Genomic DNA, 22,505 nt, shown 5'->3' on the forward strand with positions numbered 1-22,505 from the left:
GAGTTTTTCTCCCAGATATCAGTAACATCTTAATTAAGACGTGACTACGGTACAGGGTTATTGGCTTCGTAGTGACCGATGAAAAAATCCCCTTTCTTGTTGAATCAGCACACTGTGCGCCTCTTGAACATAGGGTGTTCAAGTTTTACATATTGTATGTTTTATTTATGGGAACATATTTCAAATTCGTTGTTATATAAATTTTGGGGAGTTCGAGATCTACGAATGTGGAAATCTAGGGATTTCCTGGGCAAGGAATTTTTGGATCTAGAAATTGGGCGATTTAGGGATTTTGAGATGTAGGAATTTTGGAATCTAGAGATTTTAAGAGGTAGAGATGTCGAGAATTAAGGATTTTTCAATTTAGGAATTTTTCAAGCTGGGTATTTCTCAAGCTTGGAATTTTTCAGGCTTGGGATTTTTCAAGCTAGGAATTTTTCAAACTAGGGATTCTTCAAATTATGGAATTTTCATTCTAGCAATTTTTTATTCCAAGGATTTTTCATTCTAGGGATTTTGGGATCTACTGAATTGGGATCTAGGGATTTGTGGTATAAAGGTTATGAAATCTAGAGACTTCTTGACCTAGCGATGTAGGGATTTTGGAATTTTCCATCTAGGGATTTAAGATTCAAGACATTTGGCAATTTAGAAATTTGACTACATAAGAATTTGATGATCTAGGGATTTGTGAATTTAAGAATTCAGATATTTGAAGTCTAGAAATTTAATGATTTACAAATTTAGGAATCTAGTGATTTGAAAATATTTACTAGAAGTTACTAAATAGAAATTTAGTAACCTAGAAGTTGACAATTCTTTTAAAAATTAAAAGTATTCGAATTGGCAATTTAGAAATTTGCTAATTTCACAAAGCGTCGAATTTAAATATTTTAAATTTCCCGCCACTAACACGCATCCATAAGTATCCTATTTCACCAGCATCCCAAAGTGTACCCACAAACTAAAGTTCGAAAATACTCTCCTAAAATAAATGTAACTATAATATAAGCTATCTTATATCACAAGATATCGCATAAATATAAGAAACATATTAAAGAACAAATTTTCTCGGGACGGTAAGTAGTTCCGATTTGGCCGCGACCCTCATCGAGATTCAAATCGTGGTCCTCTCAGCGGTAACAATAAGTGTGACAATAATAATAATAATAACTCATCGTCCCCCGTGGTCATTGTCGTTCGTGGGTTTAATTCGTCGACTTGCGAGGAACGGGCAAAGGGCCCCGTGATGGGCAAAGGCGCACAGAAGAAGACCCCGGCTCTTGATTGAAGCCAACTGCCCGGCCAATCCCGTACTCCGTCTTATTAAAACTCGTGCCGTTGTTTTGTCTTTCGTCTCTCCTTTTAATACCGGCCATTAACTAGCCGCCTCGAAGCTGTACGTTCGTCTTTGTAACCATTTCTTTCGACCTCTCCTTTTACCTCGCTTCCCTCACCTTCTTTGCGTCTAACGCGAACATACTCGAGACCTGCTTCGTTGTTAGCCTATGCAAATCTTATTCGTTTCGTCGCCAATTGTCTGCGCGCGGAATCGTGAAATTCAACGGAGGTTGTGTTCATGCATGCATCATGGATGCAGAAAAAATGCGGTACACGGGTTTTGGGACAGGAAGTTAGCGGAATTAGGACAGTGCTTTATAGGTGCTATCTTTAAGGATTTCTAGGTGGGATGCAAAGTAGGAACTTTCGATATGTAAATTTGATAAGTTGTGAACTCTTGCATTTTTATGGAGCTTTTGAATATTCAAGTTTTTGGGAATTTCAAATTTCGATATTTTCCGAAATTTCTAAATTTGCAAGTATTTTGGATTTTCAAATCTCCAATTTTCCCAAGTCCCCAATTCCCAAATTCTGAAATTTGAGAAATCATAAATTTTCAAATTCCAAGTTCTCGAACGCCCATATTCCTACATTCCCAAATCCCCAAATTTTCCACTCTGAAATTTCCAAATCCCCAAAATTAAAAATTCACAGATTCCTAAACCCTCAAAGTCCCATATTCTCAAGTATGCAAATTTCTCAAATTTCCAAAATTCCCAAATATGCAAAGTGCAGATGTACAAATTCCCAAAATTAAAAATTCACAGATTCCTAAACCCTCAAATTCCCATATTCTCAAGTATGCAAATTTCTCAAATTTCCAAAATTCGCTATAAACAGCTTATCAAAATAAAGACTAAAGAATGAACGAAAATCAGTTCCGTTAGTTTTCGAATGAGATCCTACGATAAGTCTAAATAAGACATCGTATTTTTCCAAGTGTATGATGAAGTTAAGCCACGAACATTCATCGATGGCGGTGGTACATACGGCAGAAGCGGCGCCACGCATAACGAGCGTTTCCATGGGCTTTATTGATATTCCATTGACAAGCTATTGGCAGCCAGGGGCGTATCGTTCGTAGAACATCATTTGATGAACTTGCCTCGAAAGATGGCATCGTGTTTGCAGACCGCGTGGGAGTTCCGTTAATCCCGAACAACCAAAAGAGTCCTCTACTGACACAGGAAGTCATAAACTCTAATTGTTACCATTGTTCCTTGTTCAACGGACGATTGTTCATGTTTTTCACTTCTCCTTTTAATGACTGAGCCTTAATGACCCACAAATTCGATCATTTTCAAGGTTTTTAGAAATCGATACTCAAGATTTTTCTGTTTGAAATCTTTAGGTTATTGAATTATCAAATCTGAGCTTTCTAATTTATGAGTACTCAGAGTATTGGGTATGTAGTACTCAAAGTACTCAATTTTAAATATTCACAAATACAATATTTCCTGACTCTAAATTTTGCAAATTTTTAAGTTCATTAAAATATACAGATTGTCAAATTCTTAAATTCTCCAGAATTTGCAAATTTACATATTCCTAAATTCACTAGATTTGTCAAGTGTCCAATTTTCTTAATTCTATAGAATTTTTAAATTTCCTACAATTTTCAAATTTCTAAATTCTCTAGAATTGAAAAATTTCCAAATTTCTGAATGCCCTAAATTTGGTAAGTTTCAGAATTCATAAATTTTAGAATTGTAAAATTTCCAAATTCCTTAGATTCGGAAAGAACAGAAGTTCAAAAATTCCCTAGATTCGGAAAATTTCTAAATTCCAAAATTTCCTAGACTCCCAAAATTTCCAAATTCGGAAATTCCCTAGAATGTGAAAATTTCGAAATTCCTTCAACTTGGAAAATTTCCAAATTCCCTAAACTTTGCAAAAGTTAAAATTTTTGAATTTTCTAATTTCAATTTCGCAATAGTTGAAAGATTTAAATGTGCGTATTTATCTGAAGGAAGTCCATTGTGCGAGTACATTCAAGAAACCCCCCTATTACCGGTATATAAATCCGTCACTGTCTTGCAATTACTCGAAGGACCGACAAAGAATTCTTCCGTTTTTCGCGGTGCTGATTCTTCGTTAATTCGCGGGAACAGCGAATGAAAGCATGAAAGATATTCTTCGAACATGCTTCGAGATGGACGCGAATGGGACGTTAATCGGTCGTCGGACATTCTTAGAATTTTTCGACATTCTTTCGGTAAGGAAAATTGCTTTCTTGAAATTTATATTATGGGACGGCTTAAGGAATTGTATGTGTTCGGGTAATTTGATGTCGTGTAGGTAAAAGCGACGTAAATGATGGTGCTACCGTTGTTGATTATTAAAAATAGTAAAATAGTGAAGGAGTAGGATAGAAAATCAGTAAAATAGTAGAATAGTGTGTCAATAAAATAGTAAGATAGTAAAATAGTAAATTAATACTACACTAGTAACCTATCAAAATATTGAAATTAAAGAATAGGAGAATAGTAAAGCAGTACATTAATCAAACAATAAAATAGCAAAATGGTAAAATAGTAATCTAACAAAATATTAAATTAAAAAAATAAAAAAATAGTAAAATAGTAATATGTTAAATTAGGAAATTAGTAAACTAGTAACTTGTAAAATGGTGGAATAGAAAAATAGTAAACTAGTAAACCAGTAAGCTATTAAACTAGCAAAATAGTAAACTAGTAAAATATTAAATTAGTAAACTAGTAAGCTAATAAACTAGTAACCATTGAAATAGTAAAATATTAAACTAGTAAACCAGTAAAATAGTAAATTCGTCAAAAAACTAATCTACTGAACTAAATTTGACAGCAACTTCTGCCAAACCCTCATACGAATTTCAAATCTCATCATCACAGCGAAACAAAGGAAACCACGAATCGAGGCCATAAAGCAAGCAACATCCCGTGCAGAAATTAAGTTCCATAAAAGCTTGGGCTACTTAAACAATATTTCTCATATAGAAGAGACATTTAATTTATTCCAGCAACGAGGACGTAGAAAAATCCAAGACTCACCCTCCGTCAGATACAAACGACTTCCCATTAATATTTAATGGCAGCTAATAATTTTTAATAAGGTGCAATAACGGTAATAAATATTAATTGTCTCACCCGGTGGGACGCACACTTTGAAAATCATCTTTCAAACATTCACAAACGTAATCTACCGATGATCATATTTAAAATGAATTAATAAAAAAAGAGTCTAAAATAGAAAATGTTAGAAAACACGCGTGAAGAAAATGATAAAAGCGTAATCGAGAAAAATAACCCTCGCTGTTGTTTTTCGCTGCTTCGCATATCGGGCGTGGTTAATAACTGCAAATATATGCGTTACATAATTACGCAAGAAAAATAGGTGGCTAGGAAAAAAATACGGGACACGTAACTAGGATTAGCAATACCGTGCACGAACATGGGGACATGTTTATCCACGGATGGAGGATGATGGTACTGACGCAAATAACGAGAGACTTTATTATCGTTCTAATAAAAACGATTCGTTCATGTTTCAGCTGTGGAAATGGGCCGAGTAACCGAACTTCAGTATTAATGGAACGTTAATGGAACGTTGGTGAAGATTTTTAGTTAGAAACATTAGTGGAGGTGTATGTGTAGAGTGCTCTTTAATGTAAGACGATAGAATTAGTGTTTTTGGAATAAATTTAAGTTGATCGTTTTTATAATAAATTTTTAAATTAGTAGTTCTTAGAAAAATTGGATTTTTAAATTTTTGAAGCTTCAAATTTCTAGATTCCCAAATTCATCAATTTTCGAATTTTTCAATGTTCAAATATCTCAACTCTTAGATTCCTAAATACCAAATCTGTAAACTTCTAAATTCCTAAATTTTTAAGTCTCCGAATTTCCAAATTTCCAAATCTCCAAATTCCCAATCATCCAAATTTCCAAATCTTCAAATTCCCAAATTTCCAAATTCCCAAATCTTCAAATTTCCAATTCTCCCAATTTCCAATCATCCAAATTCCCAATCATCCAAATTTCCAATCATCCAAATTTCCAATCATCCAAATTCCCAATCATCCAAATTCCCAATTATTCAAATTCCCAATCATCCAAACTCCCAATCATCCAAATTCCCAATCATCCAAACTTCCAAATCTTCAAATTCCCAAATTTCCAAATTCCCAAATCTTCAAATTTCCAATTCTCCCAATTTCCAATCATCCAAATTCCCAATCATCCAAATTTCCAATCATCCAAATTCCTAATCATCCAAATTCCCAATCATCCAAACTCCCAAACATCCAAATTCCCAATTCTCCAAATCCCTAAATTTCCAAATTCCCAATTCTCTAAATCCCTAAATCTCCAGTACCTCAATTCTCCAAATTCCCAAATCTCCCAAATCCTAAATCTCCCAAATTCCCAAATCTCCCAAATCCTAAATCTCCCAAATCGCCCAAATCCCCAAGTCCCCCACTACTTAACTTCCCAAATCCCAAACTCAACTAAATCCCCAAAACACCTAAATTTCCAAATTTCCCTCCTACCAACAAAAACACAAATTCAACCAAAATTCTTCCAAACATTTTCGCAAAATTCTCAGAAAATCACTTAAGCCTCCATCCACCTTTCAATACATCAGAAACGAACTTCTCGGAAGAGGAGGCGATTCTCGCTAGCGACACCGGAAATTGGTTGCAATCCACAGCTACCGATCCATCGTCGATTAATTACAAATTACAAGTATGCGCGTTGGACGACACCGTGTGGTGTATGAACATCGCAAGAAAAATGCCGTCATATACTAGAATTGCTAATATGGAACGAGGCTGTATCTGGGTCAGCAATATATTCAGTAACGTTACTGTTTATCGCTCATCTAGAAACTCTTCTGGCAATTAACGAAGCGGTATAAACAATTTTCTGTTTGAATCGCGATAAAGGAACACTCCATAAGTTGAAACTGATTATAGACACGAACGAGATGCTTCAATTTCGAATCACACCTTCTTAATTTAATTACTGATAGTTTCTTTTTATTTTAATTTATTCGATAACGAGCTAAGAATTCAACGACTGTTTTGAATTATCTTTGTGCAGTTATCTTAACATTCCTTGGTAATTACAGTTTTGTGCAAATTTATGAAAATATCTATTTGAAGGTTGAAACATGAAACTAACATTAAGTTTTGCATTTTGTTTAATAAATTATGAAGTGTTGTCACATTTTGTGGACAGAAATGAATCTCACTTATATGGTTAATTTTAAACTAAATTAAAAAATATGATTTTGACTAAATTAAGAATATGATTTTTTAATTTTGTCACTGTCTATGAATAGTAAAAAATAGAAAAATAGTTGAAACGCAAAACAATAGGTTTCGGTTATCAAGAAAATTAACGTCCGAAGTTTCGAAGGTCACAGAATATCGCGTGAGCGACAATATTTCAGAGTTTCCAATGGCAGAAAATAGTTGTCGATTTACGAGCGACCCGATAGAGAAATCCGACTGTGAAGGAAGCAAATGTGCACACCGAGGAATAATAAAAGTTACTTTTCGTGCAGCGAACAATGTTGTTAAGGGTCGAATCGATTATTCGAGCCGAAGTTGTAAAACCGAAGTTGTAGGGTCTGTTAGGGTAATAAATCTTCAACCCCAGGTACCTGCGGAAAGAAAACAGACACCCCATGCGTCCCAGACACCCTTCTACAAAATGTTCCTTCTTAGAAAAACTACTCACGCTCGAAGAAGTCAATAGATTTCTTCTTCTAGTTTCTTTTCAGAAATTTTCTGAACCTTTTTCGAAACGAAGATTGAGATTTGTTAGTTTAGGGGAGATTGAGGGACCTGCTGAGTAAAAGGCAATTTCTACATTTTCAAAGTGTTGAGATCTCCATTTTTTTTTTTGTAGAAAACTCAATTATTTGTAATTAATTATTAAAGTCTTTAGTTTGAGAATTTTGTAATTTTTGAATATTTAAATTTGCAATTTTTGCAACTATTTTAATTCTAAAATTCTAATTACATATTTATTAAATATAATATATGTTTTCATGTATTCATTTGTTTTCATATATTTTTTTTTGCTATCAATAATTACTTCATATTCTAAAATACCAATTTAACAGATAAATGAAAAAGAAAGATTTTCATATATTGCATATATGAATAATTTTCATATATTGCAAAAATACACTACACAAAATTTTACCTAAATTTTTGTAATTGAATAACATCTCGAAAGAGGAGAAAATGGACTAAAAGCTTGTTCGTCAAAATGTGTGCCATCATTCGGCAATATATCGCGTATTTGACCGAATAAAGCCTAGGTCCGCAAATCGCGGAACGATCGACATAACTAGACCCGTAGAAGGCATCAATAACTATAAATGGACATGATGGAAGGAAAGATCGTGAGTTCCGTGTCGTCGGTAGAGTTCTTTCTCGCTGGCGAGAGTCATCGTCGAACGACCGGTCGCGAGTGTGACGAACGATCGACCTGGTCGAGCCGCGCTCTCGATCACAGAAACGGAAATGCGAGAAAAAGACAAAGAGGACGAAATAAGGCAGAAACGACGATGCTGGACGAAGGTGTACGCGCCGAGAATGTCGGATACTGGTTGCATATAGTAGTGCAAAAATGATCGTCTCGAGTAGATCCCTTCACGTTTCCTAGGAAAGATCCTCGATCCTTCTTTCTTGCCATATATAGCGAACGCGTTACTTGTAGACGACGTGTAAATTAAACTTTTATAGATCGATGCTCTCTTTTTTGGTGGTATAACACTATTAAATATTATATATCTCATATTACGTATTACATACTCAGTATTGTATATTGTACATCGCATATTGCATTTTGTATATTGTATCCTGTACATTGTATCTTGTGCACTGTACCTTGTACATTGTATCTTGTACAATGTATCTAGAACATTGTATCTTGAACGTTGTACCTCGCACATTGTATCTTGTGCATTGTACCTTGTACATTGTATCTTGTACAATGTATCTAGAACATTGTATCTTGAACGTTGTACCTCGCACATTGTATCTTGTGCATTGTACCTTGTACATTGTATCTTCAACATTGCACCTTGAACATTGTATCTTGAACATTATATCTTGTACATTGTGTTTTGAACATTGTATCTTGTACATTGTATTTTGAACGTTTTACCTTGCACATTGTATCTTGTGCATTGTATCTTGAACATTGTACCTTGAACATTGTGTCTTGAACATTATATCTTGTTCATTGTGTCTTGAACATTGTATCTTGTACATTGTATCTTGTACATTGTATTTTGAACATTGTATCTTGAACATTGTATCTTGTACAATGTATCTAGAACCTTGTATCTTGAACATTGTATCTTGTACAATGTATCTAGAACCTTGTATCTTCAACATTGTATCTTGAACGTTGTACCTTGCACATTGTATCTTGTACATTGTGTCTTGAACATTGTATCTTGTACATTGTACTTTGAACATTGTACTTTGAACATTGCATCTTGTACAATGTATCTAGAACATTGTATCTTCAACATTGTACCTTGAACGTTGTACCTTGCACATTGTATCTTGTGCATTGTACCTTGAACGTTGTACCTTGCACATTGTATCTTGTGCATTGTACCTTGTACATTGTATCTTGTACATTATACCTTGAACATTGTATCATGAACATTGTATCTTCTTCATTGTATATTATACATTGTATGTTGTACATTGTACCTCGTACACTGCACATTATACATTGAATATTGTGTACTGTATAAAGTATGTGACAGCCACTATATTATATAACGATTATAAGTGAAAAGTAGAAAATCCCCATTTAAGATCAAAGTTACTTTTAATACTTTTAAAGACGCATCGTGCACGAATGAGACATACTGTTATTTCCGTCCTGGATCACTCTATAAACCCACAAAGTTTCATTTAAACCGATGAGTAAGGGTTCGTTTCCCTGTTAGCTATCCTCGAATCGTGCTACCAATAAAAAGTCGTTTCTTACGTATTCTACACACAACTTCCAAAGGATTCGTTGCATGTCGAGCCACGAGACTAGTGTAAATCGTTTGTTTGTATCGTCTTGTAGACGCACGTGATCATTGTTCTTAACAAGCTTTATACAGGGTGACACGAAAATTGCGGTATTAATTTGATAACTCAATTTTTTTCGATATAGTCATTTGCCATAGAAGAAATAATACTTATATCGATACACGCATCGAATTAATTTGTTGTAACTTTTAGTAATACAATGGATTGATATTTTGTGGTATTAATAAATGTGGTTTAAAAAATTTACAATGTAGTCTGTGCTATTTAAACCATATCGGTGTTTACAAACAGAGAGATAGATGCAATCAGGAATGTAATGACGTGATAGACTAGTTGCACTTATCTAATCAATCTTCAAACTCGATATTCGTCTAAACAAGATGTGGGACGAACAAATTTTATCTGACAAATATTATTTTAGTTCTGCGTTAAAAAGGATGGGTATCAGCACATGGTTCTGATAAAAAATATAATTAATTTCTGTGATAAATTTTGTACTGGATGATATTCGTAATCCTTCGATATCCTTGACTGGATAAAGGTTAAAATTTTTTATTATTTTTATTATTATTACACCTTGAGTTCAATGTTGAAATAATACTCAAGAAATATGTGTATTTAACATTGATCAACTTAATAATTTTATTTCTACTGAATAAACTTGACGTTCATTAAAATGATTTCAAAGTATGGCGCGAAAATTTAAAAAACAGAGAAAAATAAGATTCACTCGAGTGTGGACGTTACGTGTGAAAATCACGCCGCAATTAATTCCCTCGTAAATCGCCGTTAACACGCTACTATAATTTTTCAAACGTATCACGCAACAATATCTAAAAAAACCCTTATCTGACCACTGTTTTGACATAAAACAGATAAGGATAAAAATTGTAAACAAATCTACTTGTATCACGAAGTGTCACGAGCGCTAAACATAATATAGTGATCGATAAAACACTTACCACCGGAGTAAAGAACGACATAGACGGCGATAAGTTATCGATAGAAAACTTATCGAGTCACCGTTCGTATTGGTAAAAATCAAACCAGACAAACCACTCCATGCCGATTGCTTCTCTTTCGAACCACTTTGCCGCGTTGGATGATTCGATTACAGGCACATCGATCGAGTCACACGACGATCGAAAACACGAATCAATATTTCGCGGTAACTGACTTGCTCACACTTTGTCACACGATATTTTCTTGTCGATCGCGTCAATGCGCGATGCGTTTACACGGACGAAACGCGTTTCGAGAAACACGTGACGTTTAAAGCATCGTGTCTCGACACAAACTGAATGTAAACTGACTACCGATCCACGCCGTAGCGATACAAGATGCCCGAACGGCGGCCTCGCGTCTGATTGGCCGACGCCACTTAGCTTCCCCGTTAAACGGCCAATCGGATTTATGGTACTTTACGGGGGACTACGCGCGTCGTTCGAATTTAAATTTAAACGCCGCACTCGTTTCAACATTGCGTTTAACATATTGTTATAACCTGTTGATTACTAATGTGTTTGAGTTTATTACTGTTATTGTTTCGTATTAATGTAACTTTACAATAAAGCTTTGAAAGACATATATTTATTTAGCATTTCTTTCTTATTTCGACACACAGAATATATCAACAGTTTCGTGATTAAAATCTGGGATATGTACAATAAAGAACTGAATTGTTTTGAGGGATTTTTAAAATTAAATTAGAAAAGTGAGAGTTCAGAAATTCTACAATTTAAAAATTTCAGAAATAATAAAATTTTAGGTCTACGTTTTTAAAAAAAACCTCCAGTTGCCAGATATCAAAAAGACCCACGCCCAATCTGGTTAGTTGACGATGTACAATAAATCTTTGACACACAGCGTTTAATTACCCTCGCATATCAATAAATAAATCAATAATAAATTTACGTTTTATCTCTCCGATAACGATTTTTCATCGCAATTCGCAACGCAAACAGTCTTACCGCACGCGAAAACGCGTTTACTAATTGAATAACAAAAAACCGATAATAGAATCGGTTTGCCAAGCACGATACAAGGATGATGTATCGACATAGTAGAGCGAAAATTGTACCAACAGGTTTGGTCGGATCCAGCTTGTTAAAGCAAATCAACGAGCACGAACTGGTAACAGTTCGCTAACCGTTGTCTCGTTCGATTAATTATGATTAATCATCTGCACCAATTCGCTGGTTGCAACGAGAACGAGTCGACCTGTCTCACTTTCCAGTAGGACAGATCCGCTTGAAGCAATTGTATATCAACGTGACGTCAGTTTAATAGACTGCCACATAAATAACGTAACGTTTGACTTAAAGCGAACAGTAGCAGGTAGTTAATATACGTCCAGGTAACTTTATCTCTATAGTAATCGACATCTAATGTGTACTCACGTTAGTAGATAGTTGGCTGGTCAAGGAGTGGACCTTTTCCTGAGCGTCCATTAACTCTCGTCGCAGTTTTCTCAGCTCGTGTGCCTGTTTCTCCTCGGCTGAACTGTACAGACTGCTCGCTGTCGATACCAAAGATACAGAAGAACCGTGGACTGAAGGCAAAAGAAGGGGAATTTTTCTTTCTTTTTTCGTTTCTGGACAAATTACATAGTGCCACACTGACAAATTTAGGTGAGAAGTATTTCTATATCTGACAGTTGAATCGAAGTTTTCTTTGAAAATGTGAAACGTATAATTTTTGTATAGAGATTGATTAAATATAAAAATGCGGGTGGATATGGGTCAGTGTGGCTCTTGACGGATTCAGTAATATAGTATCACAAAATAGTATTCATAGTCAATCTAACTTAGTAGCCCCAATTTAATTTTCAAGCTTTTAATTTCAAGATTAATACAGTTCTACATAAATAAATTGCTAAATAACCAAAATTCCCAAAAATCATTAAATCATGTTCTCAAAAATCATTAAAAATCAAGAAGTCAGTAATAAGCCATGAAAGTATCAATGAATAACGTAGTCACATTTTCTAAAGAGAAACTTACTATCATCATCCTTGTGCACGTGTTGATAAAGGTTAGGTGGTTGCCGCGAGGTATGCGTAGGCGTCGGGGACGTCGGTTGAGACCAGTGTTGTCCTGTACACCCGGTAGATCCTACAGGAACACTGTAATAAGGTTCAACGCCCACTCCCATTCCTATCCCGACCCCGACTTCCTCACCAACGGAAGATGAAGCTCCGCTTCCTCTAGCTAACATCGACGGATACATTTTTTCGCTTTTCGTGGATCTGCGAAAACACAGGTACAACAATCTGAATCGCCAACAGAACACCATAGAAAGATACATCGTAATGCCTCCGAACAAACAATCCCTTAAGCGAATCTACTTATTCTGGCAACTCTTCAGAATACACTAATTAAGGAACTGTTTGCAATGTCGGAGAATAAAAAGCGCGTAACGTGCACCGATAGAAAAATAATGTCGAGGTTCAACAAAGAGGAATGATCGAAAAACCTTGTTGAGAATTTTAGAAAGTGTTCCTGTATCCCTTACGCAAATCACCTAAGTAGATTTCTTTGAACGACAGTAAGCACAGATACTCAATGTAGATAATCATACTCCATTGTATCCAGGAACAAAGATTGTGAACATCGATAGGCGTTCGTGAATACAAAAGAGCTGCGTGTATTCGTGTCCTCAAGATGAGAACCTCGAGATGCGAAGAAATTGGAGGAGAGTTTAATCTTGTTCGATGAAAACTTGTCTGGGTCGATCGATCAAAATGGCGTCGTCGCATCTAAGGGTGCTCGGTTTACTTAGGACGACGAATGAGAACGCGTCTGTCTACCTGACGAGTGTATACGTAATTAACCGATCTGGAGGAGCCTTCTAATTAGAACATTCTCCGTTTGTACTCGAGTACTGATTCTCTGCAACTGCGTATACACTCGCGCGATTCTTTACCAGCGAAAGGAAACGTGCTGCGGAACAAAGGGTGAATATTTTTAGAACTAAAATTTATAGGTGAATAGTACAATTTAGATGATTAATAAGTATACAAATACTGCGAGTATCAAATTTAGAAAAATATGTTAAGTACATTTTAATATTTGATTTCATGTTTGTACTGCGTGGCGAAGAAGGAGGTTGAACATCACGTGACCCTTCTCGAGCGCTCAATTTAAATTTTACGTACAGTATGACTCCATCTTGGCCACCCAGTGAAGTACAAAGTGTATATTAATATATGACATAAACGTTTCGTTTCGCTGTCTAACAATAAATCCATAAAGAAGCTTTAAACATGCATTCGCAGAAGCACAGGTCACAAATGCAAAATGCGAAGGAAGTCGAAGACGAATCAGCGAACTAATATTACTGTTTAACTGGTATACAGGTATAAATGTTCGTAGAGAAGAATAAAAGTACACATGAACGTGTGTGTATGTTTCTGGTGCGGATAATTTTGTCACTCGTGTGTACGTATAACAAGGTGTTGCAACCCTATTAGGTGCTGTTCTTTTTAATACTTATGCATGGAAAACAGGCTGGACGAATGTGTATTCTAGATTGTCTCACTACCTTGGGAATGTCCTGTCCCGCAGATGGCTAGAACGGTATCAAATGATGTGCGTTATTTCACCGTAAACGGGTAATCGTTGTCATAGGGTGGTTTTAATTATAAAGAATCAGAAAAAAAGAACGAAGCTGATGAAACTGATCGTTTTGATAAATGTGGTGAGATATTTGCATCCTCTAGTCATGCATCTATACAATATGAACGTATGCAAATGATGTTCTAATGATTTCATATAAAGTCGTAGAAACTAATGCACGAAAGATGGAACGGGTTGTCGTACACTTACCTGATCGAGTTACTTCGATTGAGTCTGGGTGGAGCTGGAGATCCTGTGGAGTCTCTTTGATGCATCAGTAAACGGGCGTGGGTCAAACTTGCTCGATGCGATCCTAATGATTCGACGCTGTCTGCTTCGCACAAACCCATTCCTGAAATTTTAACGAATCACTTTAATAATTCTTACGGATTAAATTATCCTATACTATCGTTAGAATGCACTGTGCACGTCTGGTAAGTTGGCAGTTCAGCAACGTGAATCATATTGTCTGCAAACTCACTTGATGTGCGCAGTACTTTTTTGAAGGTAAATAATTCAAGTTTTGAGAGAAGCTAAACGTTCATACATTTGCTACAACAATTTTAACAATAAAGACCTGTCTTTTAACTACGCCATCTTGTTGTGGTTGTCGTAATATATAAATTATGTATATAGTTCATCGTTGACATATGTGAACGTATAGGTTATTTAATAACGGCTACATATGTGGGTAATCTTTTCGTTCATTACGACATAACAACACAAATAAATAAAATTATAATAACATTCATACACTCAACTATATAGCAGCACTGTAACATCAATCTATCACTGAAAACTTGCCTTGAGAGCGTCCACTAGGTGTATAGGTGTTACTATGTCTCATCCAGGACGTGGTGTACGGACTATTAGGCGTGTAATAACCTTGAAGATCAGGTGCCGCATAATTGCTGCACGTATCGCTGAGGCTTCCATCAGAAGGTTTGAGTACTCTCGGTGAAAAGGACGTGCCAGTTGGTCCACCACCGGATCCTCTTTCTCGATGATGCGCGGACGCAAACAGTGCCGTAAACTCTGGGCTGCCAGGTTTCGGCAAACTCTGCGATCCGAGCATAAGACGATCTCGAACCGACTGAGAAAGCTGACTGGCACTTGGTCCTGTGAGACTGTAACTCTTGTAGTGATGTCCTTGACTTGATCCTGAAGAATTAGCTTGCAGCTCCGTGGTACACGTTTGAGTTCCTCCAGACACCTTAACCTGCAATTAAATCACAGTTGAACATTTTTGTTAATTTCTTTGGGGTATTCAAATAATTATTCGGGTAATTTCTAGGTAATTTTGATTAATTTCTAGATTATTTCTATTTATTTCTAGTTGAGTTTGCAGAATTAGTTAGACGATGAAAATAAGTAAGGTTAAAGTAGAGGTAGATTTTAATGTCACGTTTAGTGAAATTACCAGAATATGTGTGTGAATTAAAATATGTATATTGCTCCTTTTTATATTTCATAATAATGATAGTTTGGAGAATGGTAAAATAGATACTGAATTTACCTTCGTTCGTGGAACGGCGCTGACTTGAGCAGTTCGAGTAGCATCCTTCCCATTCTGGACCCCATTAGGGCTGGGACTAGTGCCGGCACTGTGTCTTTTAACGTATCCGAAGCTTTGGGGTACACCCCTGACTTTGCTGCTGCCACTGGTCGATGTTCCCGACGAAATTTTTTGCGGTTTCTCGCCATTCGCATATTCAGCCATGGCCTGTTTACGGTGTTTATCCTGCGAAAATGACACATTTTAAGCATGTGATTTATTCTCCATCTATAGAAATAATTTAATACAGTAATGAAGTACTAAGATTTTTGAGAATTTTTAAATATTGAGATTTTAATATATCAGGTTGCTAGAATTTCTGAATATTGCCAAATACATGCTACAATTCCGAACAGAAACATAGCTCCCAAAGGGTCACTGAACAAAAAATTTCTGCACAAATACACATACTCCTTCCATTGTCCCCTGAATGTCCCATACAGCAATTAACGAGTTCCATCAACCCGTCCATCTCGAAGATCAATATTGTCTAGCCCACATATACTGTCACGTAGCAATGTTTTATAAAGAGAGAAAAAAGATACATGAATGTTTACCTGGGATCGCCTGGAGGGACTAGGACTCGGGGGTGCGCCCTCCTTGTCTCTTTCCCGATCCCTGGCAGCTCCAGCCTCGATGTACTTCTTCCATTGCTGGCTATTCGAGCTACTGTTTCCCGAGCTGTTCGAGCCTTGCTGTTGCTGCTGGTGCTTGAACGCCGAGCTGTCTGTTTGCTGAGAGCTGTCCGACTTCTTCACGTGAGGATGATGACCACCAGGATGCCTGGAGCTCACCACCCGGTACACCAGGTTGCTGCCCTGTTGCCCACCTTGGGGGGTGGCCGAACTACTGCCACCCCCCACAATCACGCCGCCACCACCCGGCACTCTCTGTTCACGAAAAATGGATTTTTTAATTATGGTTCAAGTTTAATAATTATTTATTGTTATAGAAATTGCTTTTGCGTTAAGATTTGCAGATTTTTAGATTTCTAGATATCTGGGTTTCGGAATATCAAGGTTTCTGGGGCCCTAGATTGCTAGATATTTGGGTTTCGGAATTTCAACGCTTCTAGAACCCTAGATTTCTAGATATCTGGATTTCGGAATTTCAAGGTTTCTAGAACCTTAGATTTCTAGATATCTAGGTTTCGGAATTTCAAGATTTCTAGAACCCTAGATTTCTAGATATCTGGTTTTGGAATTTCAAGGTTTCTAGAACCCTGGATTTCTAAATTTTCAGGTCTCTAGGTTCCTAGATTTTGAGGGTACTATATTACTAGTTTTCTAGATTTCTAGATTACTAGACTTTTGGGTAGGAATCTAGGAATGTTTTTATATATGAAGTTTGCTGGGTCCCTAAGTTTCTATATTCGTGGGTTCCTAGATTTATATATCTCTAGGTTTTTAAATTTCTATATTTTTTTATTCTCTACATCCTTAGATCTCCAAAAGAATCATGAACTACCCCTAAACAAAACACTCCAAAAATAATACAAATCACTGAACAAAAACTAATCTAACAAACGCAATAATTGATGAGGTCTTCAACCTCAACAACAACATAGTCAACTAGTTCATTAAATTTCACTGACTCATACGATACATCAGTTGATTTAAAACTGAATCCTTGAATTGTCCACAAAGGAACTGACGATCAACAGAAACTTAATGCGATGCAATGCACGTTTTATTCCTAGAAATTCTTATCAGCACTGAATGCATTACGAGGATATCAATGTCGGTGTAATCGGACGTCAGACCTGGGTCAAGGACTTCCGGCGAGGTTGATATCACTATTATCGATTGACGAGCACCAGTTCGTAGGAGTCAGAACCCCCATGGTATGATTCAGAACAGGGCGCCATGACGGCGGCTGTTCAATGGGGTACAAGCAACACCACTTCTACGATATTAAGCCTTGATCGTTGGGTATAGAAAAGAATTTAATATTGATTTGTTGGTTTTTATTTATTTTGTTGAATGGGGACTTTATTTTTTTTTATTATATGTACATAAGCTTTTGTTATGTTTTACTAGTTTATTACTTTTTATTTTTTTGTTATATATTTTGTAATATATTTCATTTGATATATTATTTTTAATTTTTCTCTTTTATACATTTCAGTATATTATATTTAATATACTGTAATATATTTCACTGATGATCTTTATCGTATTCCGTTTTAGAAATAAAATTCATTGCATTAAATTTTTTAATAGAGCAGGTAGCAGTTTTTGCAAATCATCCTTGAACCTAATAATAACTGCTTCGTGACTGCATAATCATTTGCATATTTTAATCATTTGACCTATGATTTCGAGTTATAGATTATAATTTAAATGGGTTAAAGTGAAAATTAATGATATAGAGAACTAAAAATGGGATTTTTTAATTTTGGATTTAGGAATTTGAGAAATTGGGGACTTTGGAAATTGAAAAATTTGGGGATTTTGATATCTTGAAACGTGGGATTTTGGGACTTGGACAATTTGGGAATTTGAAGACTTGAGATTTTAGGAATTTTAGGAAAATTTTTGAATTTTGAGATACAGAATTTTAGTTATTTATAAAATGACAAATATGAGAATGTGGAAATACAGAATTTTGATTATTTAGAAATTAAGAAATATAAAAATTAGAAAATTGCATACATGACGTATATGTACATATAACCAACAAAAACACAAAATAACCTAAATAACCATTCCAAAAAACCGCGAACACCCTTTCCCTCCAAAAGTCCTTTCAAAACAACCCATAACCGATCAATCATCCTAAACAGACTAACAAGCGAACAAAAAAAATTCTCCATCTTTGTTTGATTTCTAGTAAACCACCGCATAAAGTTAAGGTATACGAAGTGACTCACGAGGGTAGAAACGCTTCTTCAGGTTTTTACTGACCAGGTCGTAAAGGTACGCTGAAAAGGCCATAAGCCGGACAAAAGATCCCTATGGATCGAGCAGAGCTTCCTTTTTTCTCCTCCCTTGTACTTTAACGACATGTTCACCGATCGAATTGACGATAATCCCTGAGCTTGCATCTCCAACGAAAAGAACGATCGAGAAACAATAAACTTTGTCTTTGAACGAAAACCGCCACCGCGAAAATGCAAATAAACCGGCTTCTCTTTCGAGTTACAGTTTCGTGGATGCCTTTCGGTTCTTTCCTTTTTTAACGCGTTTATTTTCAGTTTTCAAGAATGTCTTTGAGATAGCACACCTTTTTTCCGTGGCAGAATAAATGTTAGTGTTGTGACAGGATGCGGTGGAAAAGCAGAAAAAATATGGGCGGAGAAAAATATTTGGGAAAATTTAGTTGAGAATTTGTTTGAAATTTTTAGTTGTGAATTAGTTGAAAAGAAGATTTGATAATATAATTTGGTGAGGTATGTTAAATTTGTTTAGTGTGTGCAGTTTTAATGAGTATTAATATTACACATGTGTGTACACATATGCTACATATGCTGCAACACATATTATATAGACATGTGTTTGATATTAATTAAAACTAGTTATGGTTCTTTATAATGTTTTAATTTCAGCAAGGTTATGTTTGAGAATAAATTTAAAAAATATTTGAATAAATATTCTGACAATTTTTATAATAAAAGAGTTGGAGAAATACAATATGAAATTTCAGAAGACAGAAATATAGAAATTTAAGAATTCTCATGTACTTAACATATCATTTAATTTTGAAAATTAAAATATTTTTCCTCCCCACATAATTTAACTTTTAAAACTGAATTTCAACATTGATATATTTCATACATCCACTAAACTCATATTCGTATTCAAATTTGATAAAATTTGTATAAAATTTGCGAGTGGTTTTCGTACTAATTAGTGAACGTTGCGAATAAAATGTTTACCACATTTATAACCGATTTATTTTAAAATCACCCTCCAAGTAGATAAATATAGAATAAAATAAAATAAATATAGAAAAAAAATTGTTGCTATTTTTTGTAAATAACCCATTGTGAAATAGTTGTAGAAAATTGCTATTCAATTTGCTGCTAATTTCATCGACACGGAAAACTACCCTCGTCAAAACTGCGAAAGTTCACCGATACACGTGCCCATGAGTTTGGATGGATCGATAACGGCGAAATACCTGTGTGAACATCGAATGCGTCATTGCACGGGATAATTAAGGGATAGCCCTCGAACAGAACCACCCTTGTTACCCTCGACGACTAGTGCAATTTCAATGGGGGGTGCCTATTTGTTTCAGACACTTCTCATTCAAAGCGTATTTCAAATACCTTCTCGACATTCATTTAGTTAAAGCAATTTATCTCCCTTGATTTTACACTAAATTCTCCCTTCATTTTTTATACTAAACTCTCCCTTAATTACTTACTCATTCTACAATGATTTTTGCGCTCAATTTTGCTTTAATTATTTCTATTAAATTCTGTTTTAATTTTTTGCTGTCAATTTTGATTTAATTATTTATATTAAATTCTGTTTTGACATTTTGCAGTAAATTTTCGTTTTGACTTTCTTCATTAAGCTCTGGTTTGATTATTTACACTACATTGTGTCTTTAATTTTTATACTACGTTCTGAGGTAATTGTTTAAAATAAATTTTACCTGAATTATTTGTATTAAATTCTGAGTTAATTATTTATGTTAAATTTTGCCTCGATTTTTTAAATTAAATTCTGCTTTAATTATTTATATTTTTATACTAAATTCTGAGTTAATTATTCACAATCAATTTTATCTTAATTAGTTACATTAAATTCTGAAATAATTATTTATGTTAAATTCTGTCGTGATTTTTTAAATTAAATTCTGCCTTGATTTTTTAAATTCTGCTTTAATTATTTATATTAAACTCTCTTATTATTTACTCTATTAAATTCTGAATTAATTATTCGCACTAAATTGCATCATGATTTTTGACAACAAATTCTGTTTCAATTACTAACAATAAATTCTGCCTCTTTTACATTAAACGAATTTTATAAATTTCATACGCACTTTATTTCGCCACTCAATACCAAATTTGTAATTTAAATTTGGGGTAAAACTGTTAAGCCTTTCATGAATATATTAATTAGATATTCATTTCATTAAAGCAAGCCACAGTCCCTAATTTTACATTAGGTATCACGAAATGCATAAACTATGTGCTTACATACATTCATACGTTTATAGCAAGTATATTCAACTGTGAATGTAGAATTAAAATTGAAAGAAAAATGTATATCAATCATTTTATAAATAATTAATTATTCATCATGAGACATGACAAGAAGATATCAATAACAAAATTTAATTTTTAATATTTAAGTGACAATAATCACATTGAATTACAAAAACCTACATTCGAAATCGACTCACCATATTTTATTGTAGCTTTCAGTGTAATATTATAATTCCTCCGTTTATTACATGTACTGAAAAATATCATCAGATATTTATACTGTCAACTTATACTGTATCAAACTTATATCAACAATGTCACTTTTAACACAGTCTTCCAACAGCAATTGAACTTCACAACTTTCACTACTCCACACTGCATCAACACAAATTACAAAGAGTAACCTCAAGCATCAACATCAACCACAATAATCCACCTACATTTCTCCCTTCATCTAAAACTTCTGATAAAACCCGAAAGAAATCACACAACGAACCTAACTTCCCGCTTAAACCAGAATTACTTAGCAAAGAAAACATAGTAAGGCGCGAAGCCTGTCTTAAGCACAAAACATCGATAAATATTCGTTATGGTAACGCGATAACTGCTCCAGAAAAATATAGGCTGGATTTTATAGTTTCGATCTCACTGGAGTCGTTCGATAAATATTCAAGGGTTGTCGAAGTTGTTGAGGGTTGCGGGTTCGAGGTAAAACCACACTGTTTTTTTCAGGGGAAAAAATTTAAGGAACAGTTTTGGAGGAATCACCGTTATCGATATATTCAGCACCACCATCACGTTTTCACGGGGCAGACGAACGTTAACTGCCGACTACGAGGGTCGACGATCCATCGCTCACCGGCCCTCCCCACTTTATTCCACGATACTATTATACTTACTAACGAACGCTACCGAATGCTCCGTGTACTGTACAGCCAGTCACAAAAAAGAAAAACACCCTGAACGAAACACGATGACCCCGTGTCGGCGTTAGTACCGCAGTTTTGCATGGGGTAGACCAGGAACAATCGATTTACGGAGATGGTTAAGTGCCTTTTAGAAATTCGCGAATTTAGGGATTTAGGTTAGGTTTTGGAAAGTTAGGGAATTTGGGAACTAGGGAATTTTATGAGAATTTGGGATCTAGAGAATTTGATAGGAATTTGGAAGTTTGGGATTTTGGGAAATTATTGGGATGGTGAATGGGTTTTGGAAATTGAGAAATTTGGGGACTTGGCGAATTTAGGGATTTAGGGTTTTTTCTGGAAAGTGGGGAATTTGGGAACTAGGGAGTTTGATGGGAATTTGGGATCTAGAAAATTTGATGGGAATTTGGCAACTAAGAAATTTGATGGGAATTTGGAAATTTGGGATTTTGGGAAATTATTGGGATGGTGAATGGTTTTTGAAAATTGAGGAATTTGGAGACTTGGTGAATTTAGAGATTTAGGTTAGGTTTTTTCTAGAAAGTGGGGAATTTGGGATCTAGGGAATTTGATGGGAATTTGGGAAATTATTGAGATGGTGAATGGTTTTTGGAAATTGAGGAATTTGGGAATTTGGGAATTTTGGAATTTTCAAAATTTTCGAAACTGGAATTTTGTGATTTTGAAATTTTAGAAATTTTGGAATTTTCGAAACTTTGGAATTTTGTGATTTTGAAATTTAAAGAAGTGAAAATTTGTACACTCGATTTAGAAACTCAGAAACAAGAATAATTATTTCACAATCATCCCTCAAATAACTCTAATCCAAATTAACACCCAACTAATA

The 22,505-nt window shown here is 35.0% G+C and overlaps 1 protein-coding gene across 13 annotated transcripts in view; it reads right to left on the minus strand.

The window, feature by feature from the left end:
* Positions 1-22,505, minus strand: part of sick (sickie) — a 295,306-nt gene that overhangs the window by 50,670 nt on the left and 222,131 nt on the right. For 12 of the 13 annotated variants that reach the window (XM_076531057.1, XM_076531062.1, XM_076531053.1 and 9 more), the window contains 7 exons: positions 16,126-16,458; positions 15,530-15,754; positions 14,818-15,232; positions 14,224-14,365; positions 13,940-13,966; positions 12,400-12,644; positions 11,797-11,948 (listed from right to left, as the gene is read on the minus strand). In XM_076531057.1, the coding sequence (XP_076387172.1) occupies positions 11,797-11,948; positions 12,400-12,644; positions 13,940-13,966; positions 14,224-14,365; positions 14,818-15,232; positions 15,530-15,754; positions 16,126-16,458 (1,539 nt within the window). The remainder of the gene's footprint in view (positions 1-11,796; positions 11,949-12,399; positions 12,645-13,939; positions 13,967-14,223; positions 14,366-14,817; positions 15,233-15,529; positions 15,755-16,125; positions 16,459-22,505) is intronic. The other variant, XM_076531054.1, reaches the window with a different exon arrangement.

This window comes from Megachile rotundata, chromosome 4 (assembly GCF_050947335.1).
Source record: "Megachile rotundata isolate GNS110a chromosome 4, iyMegRotu1, whole genome shotgun sequence".
Lineage (NCBI taxonomy): Eukaryota > Metazoa > Arthropoda > Insecta > Hymenoptera > Megachilidae > Megachile > Megachile rotundata.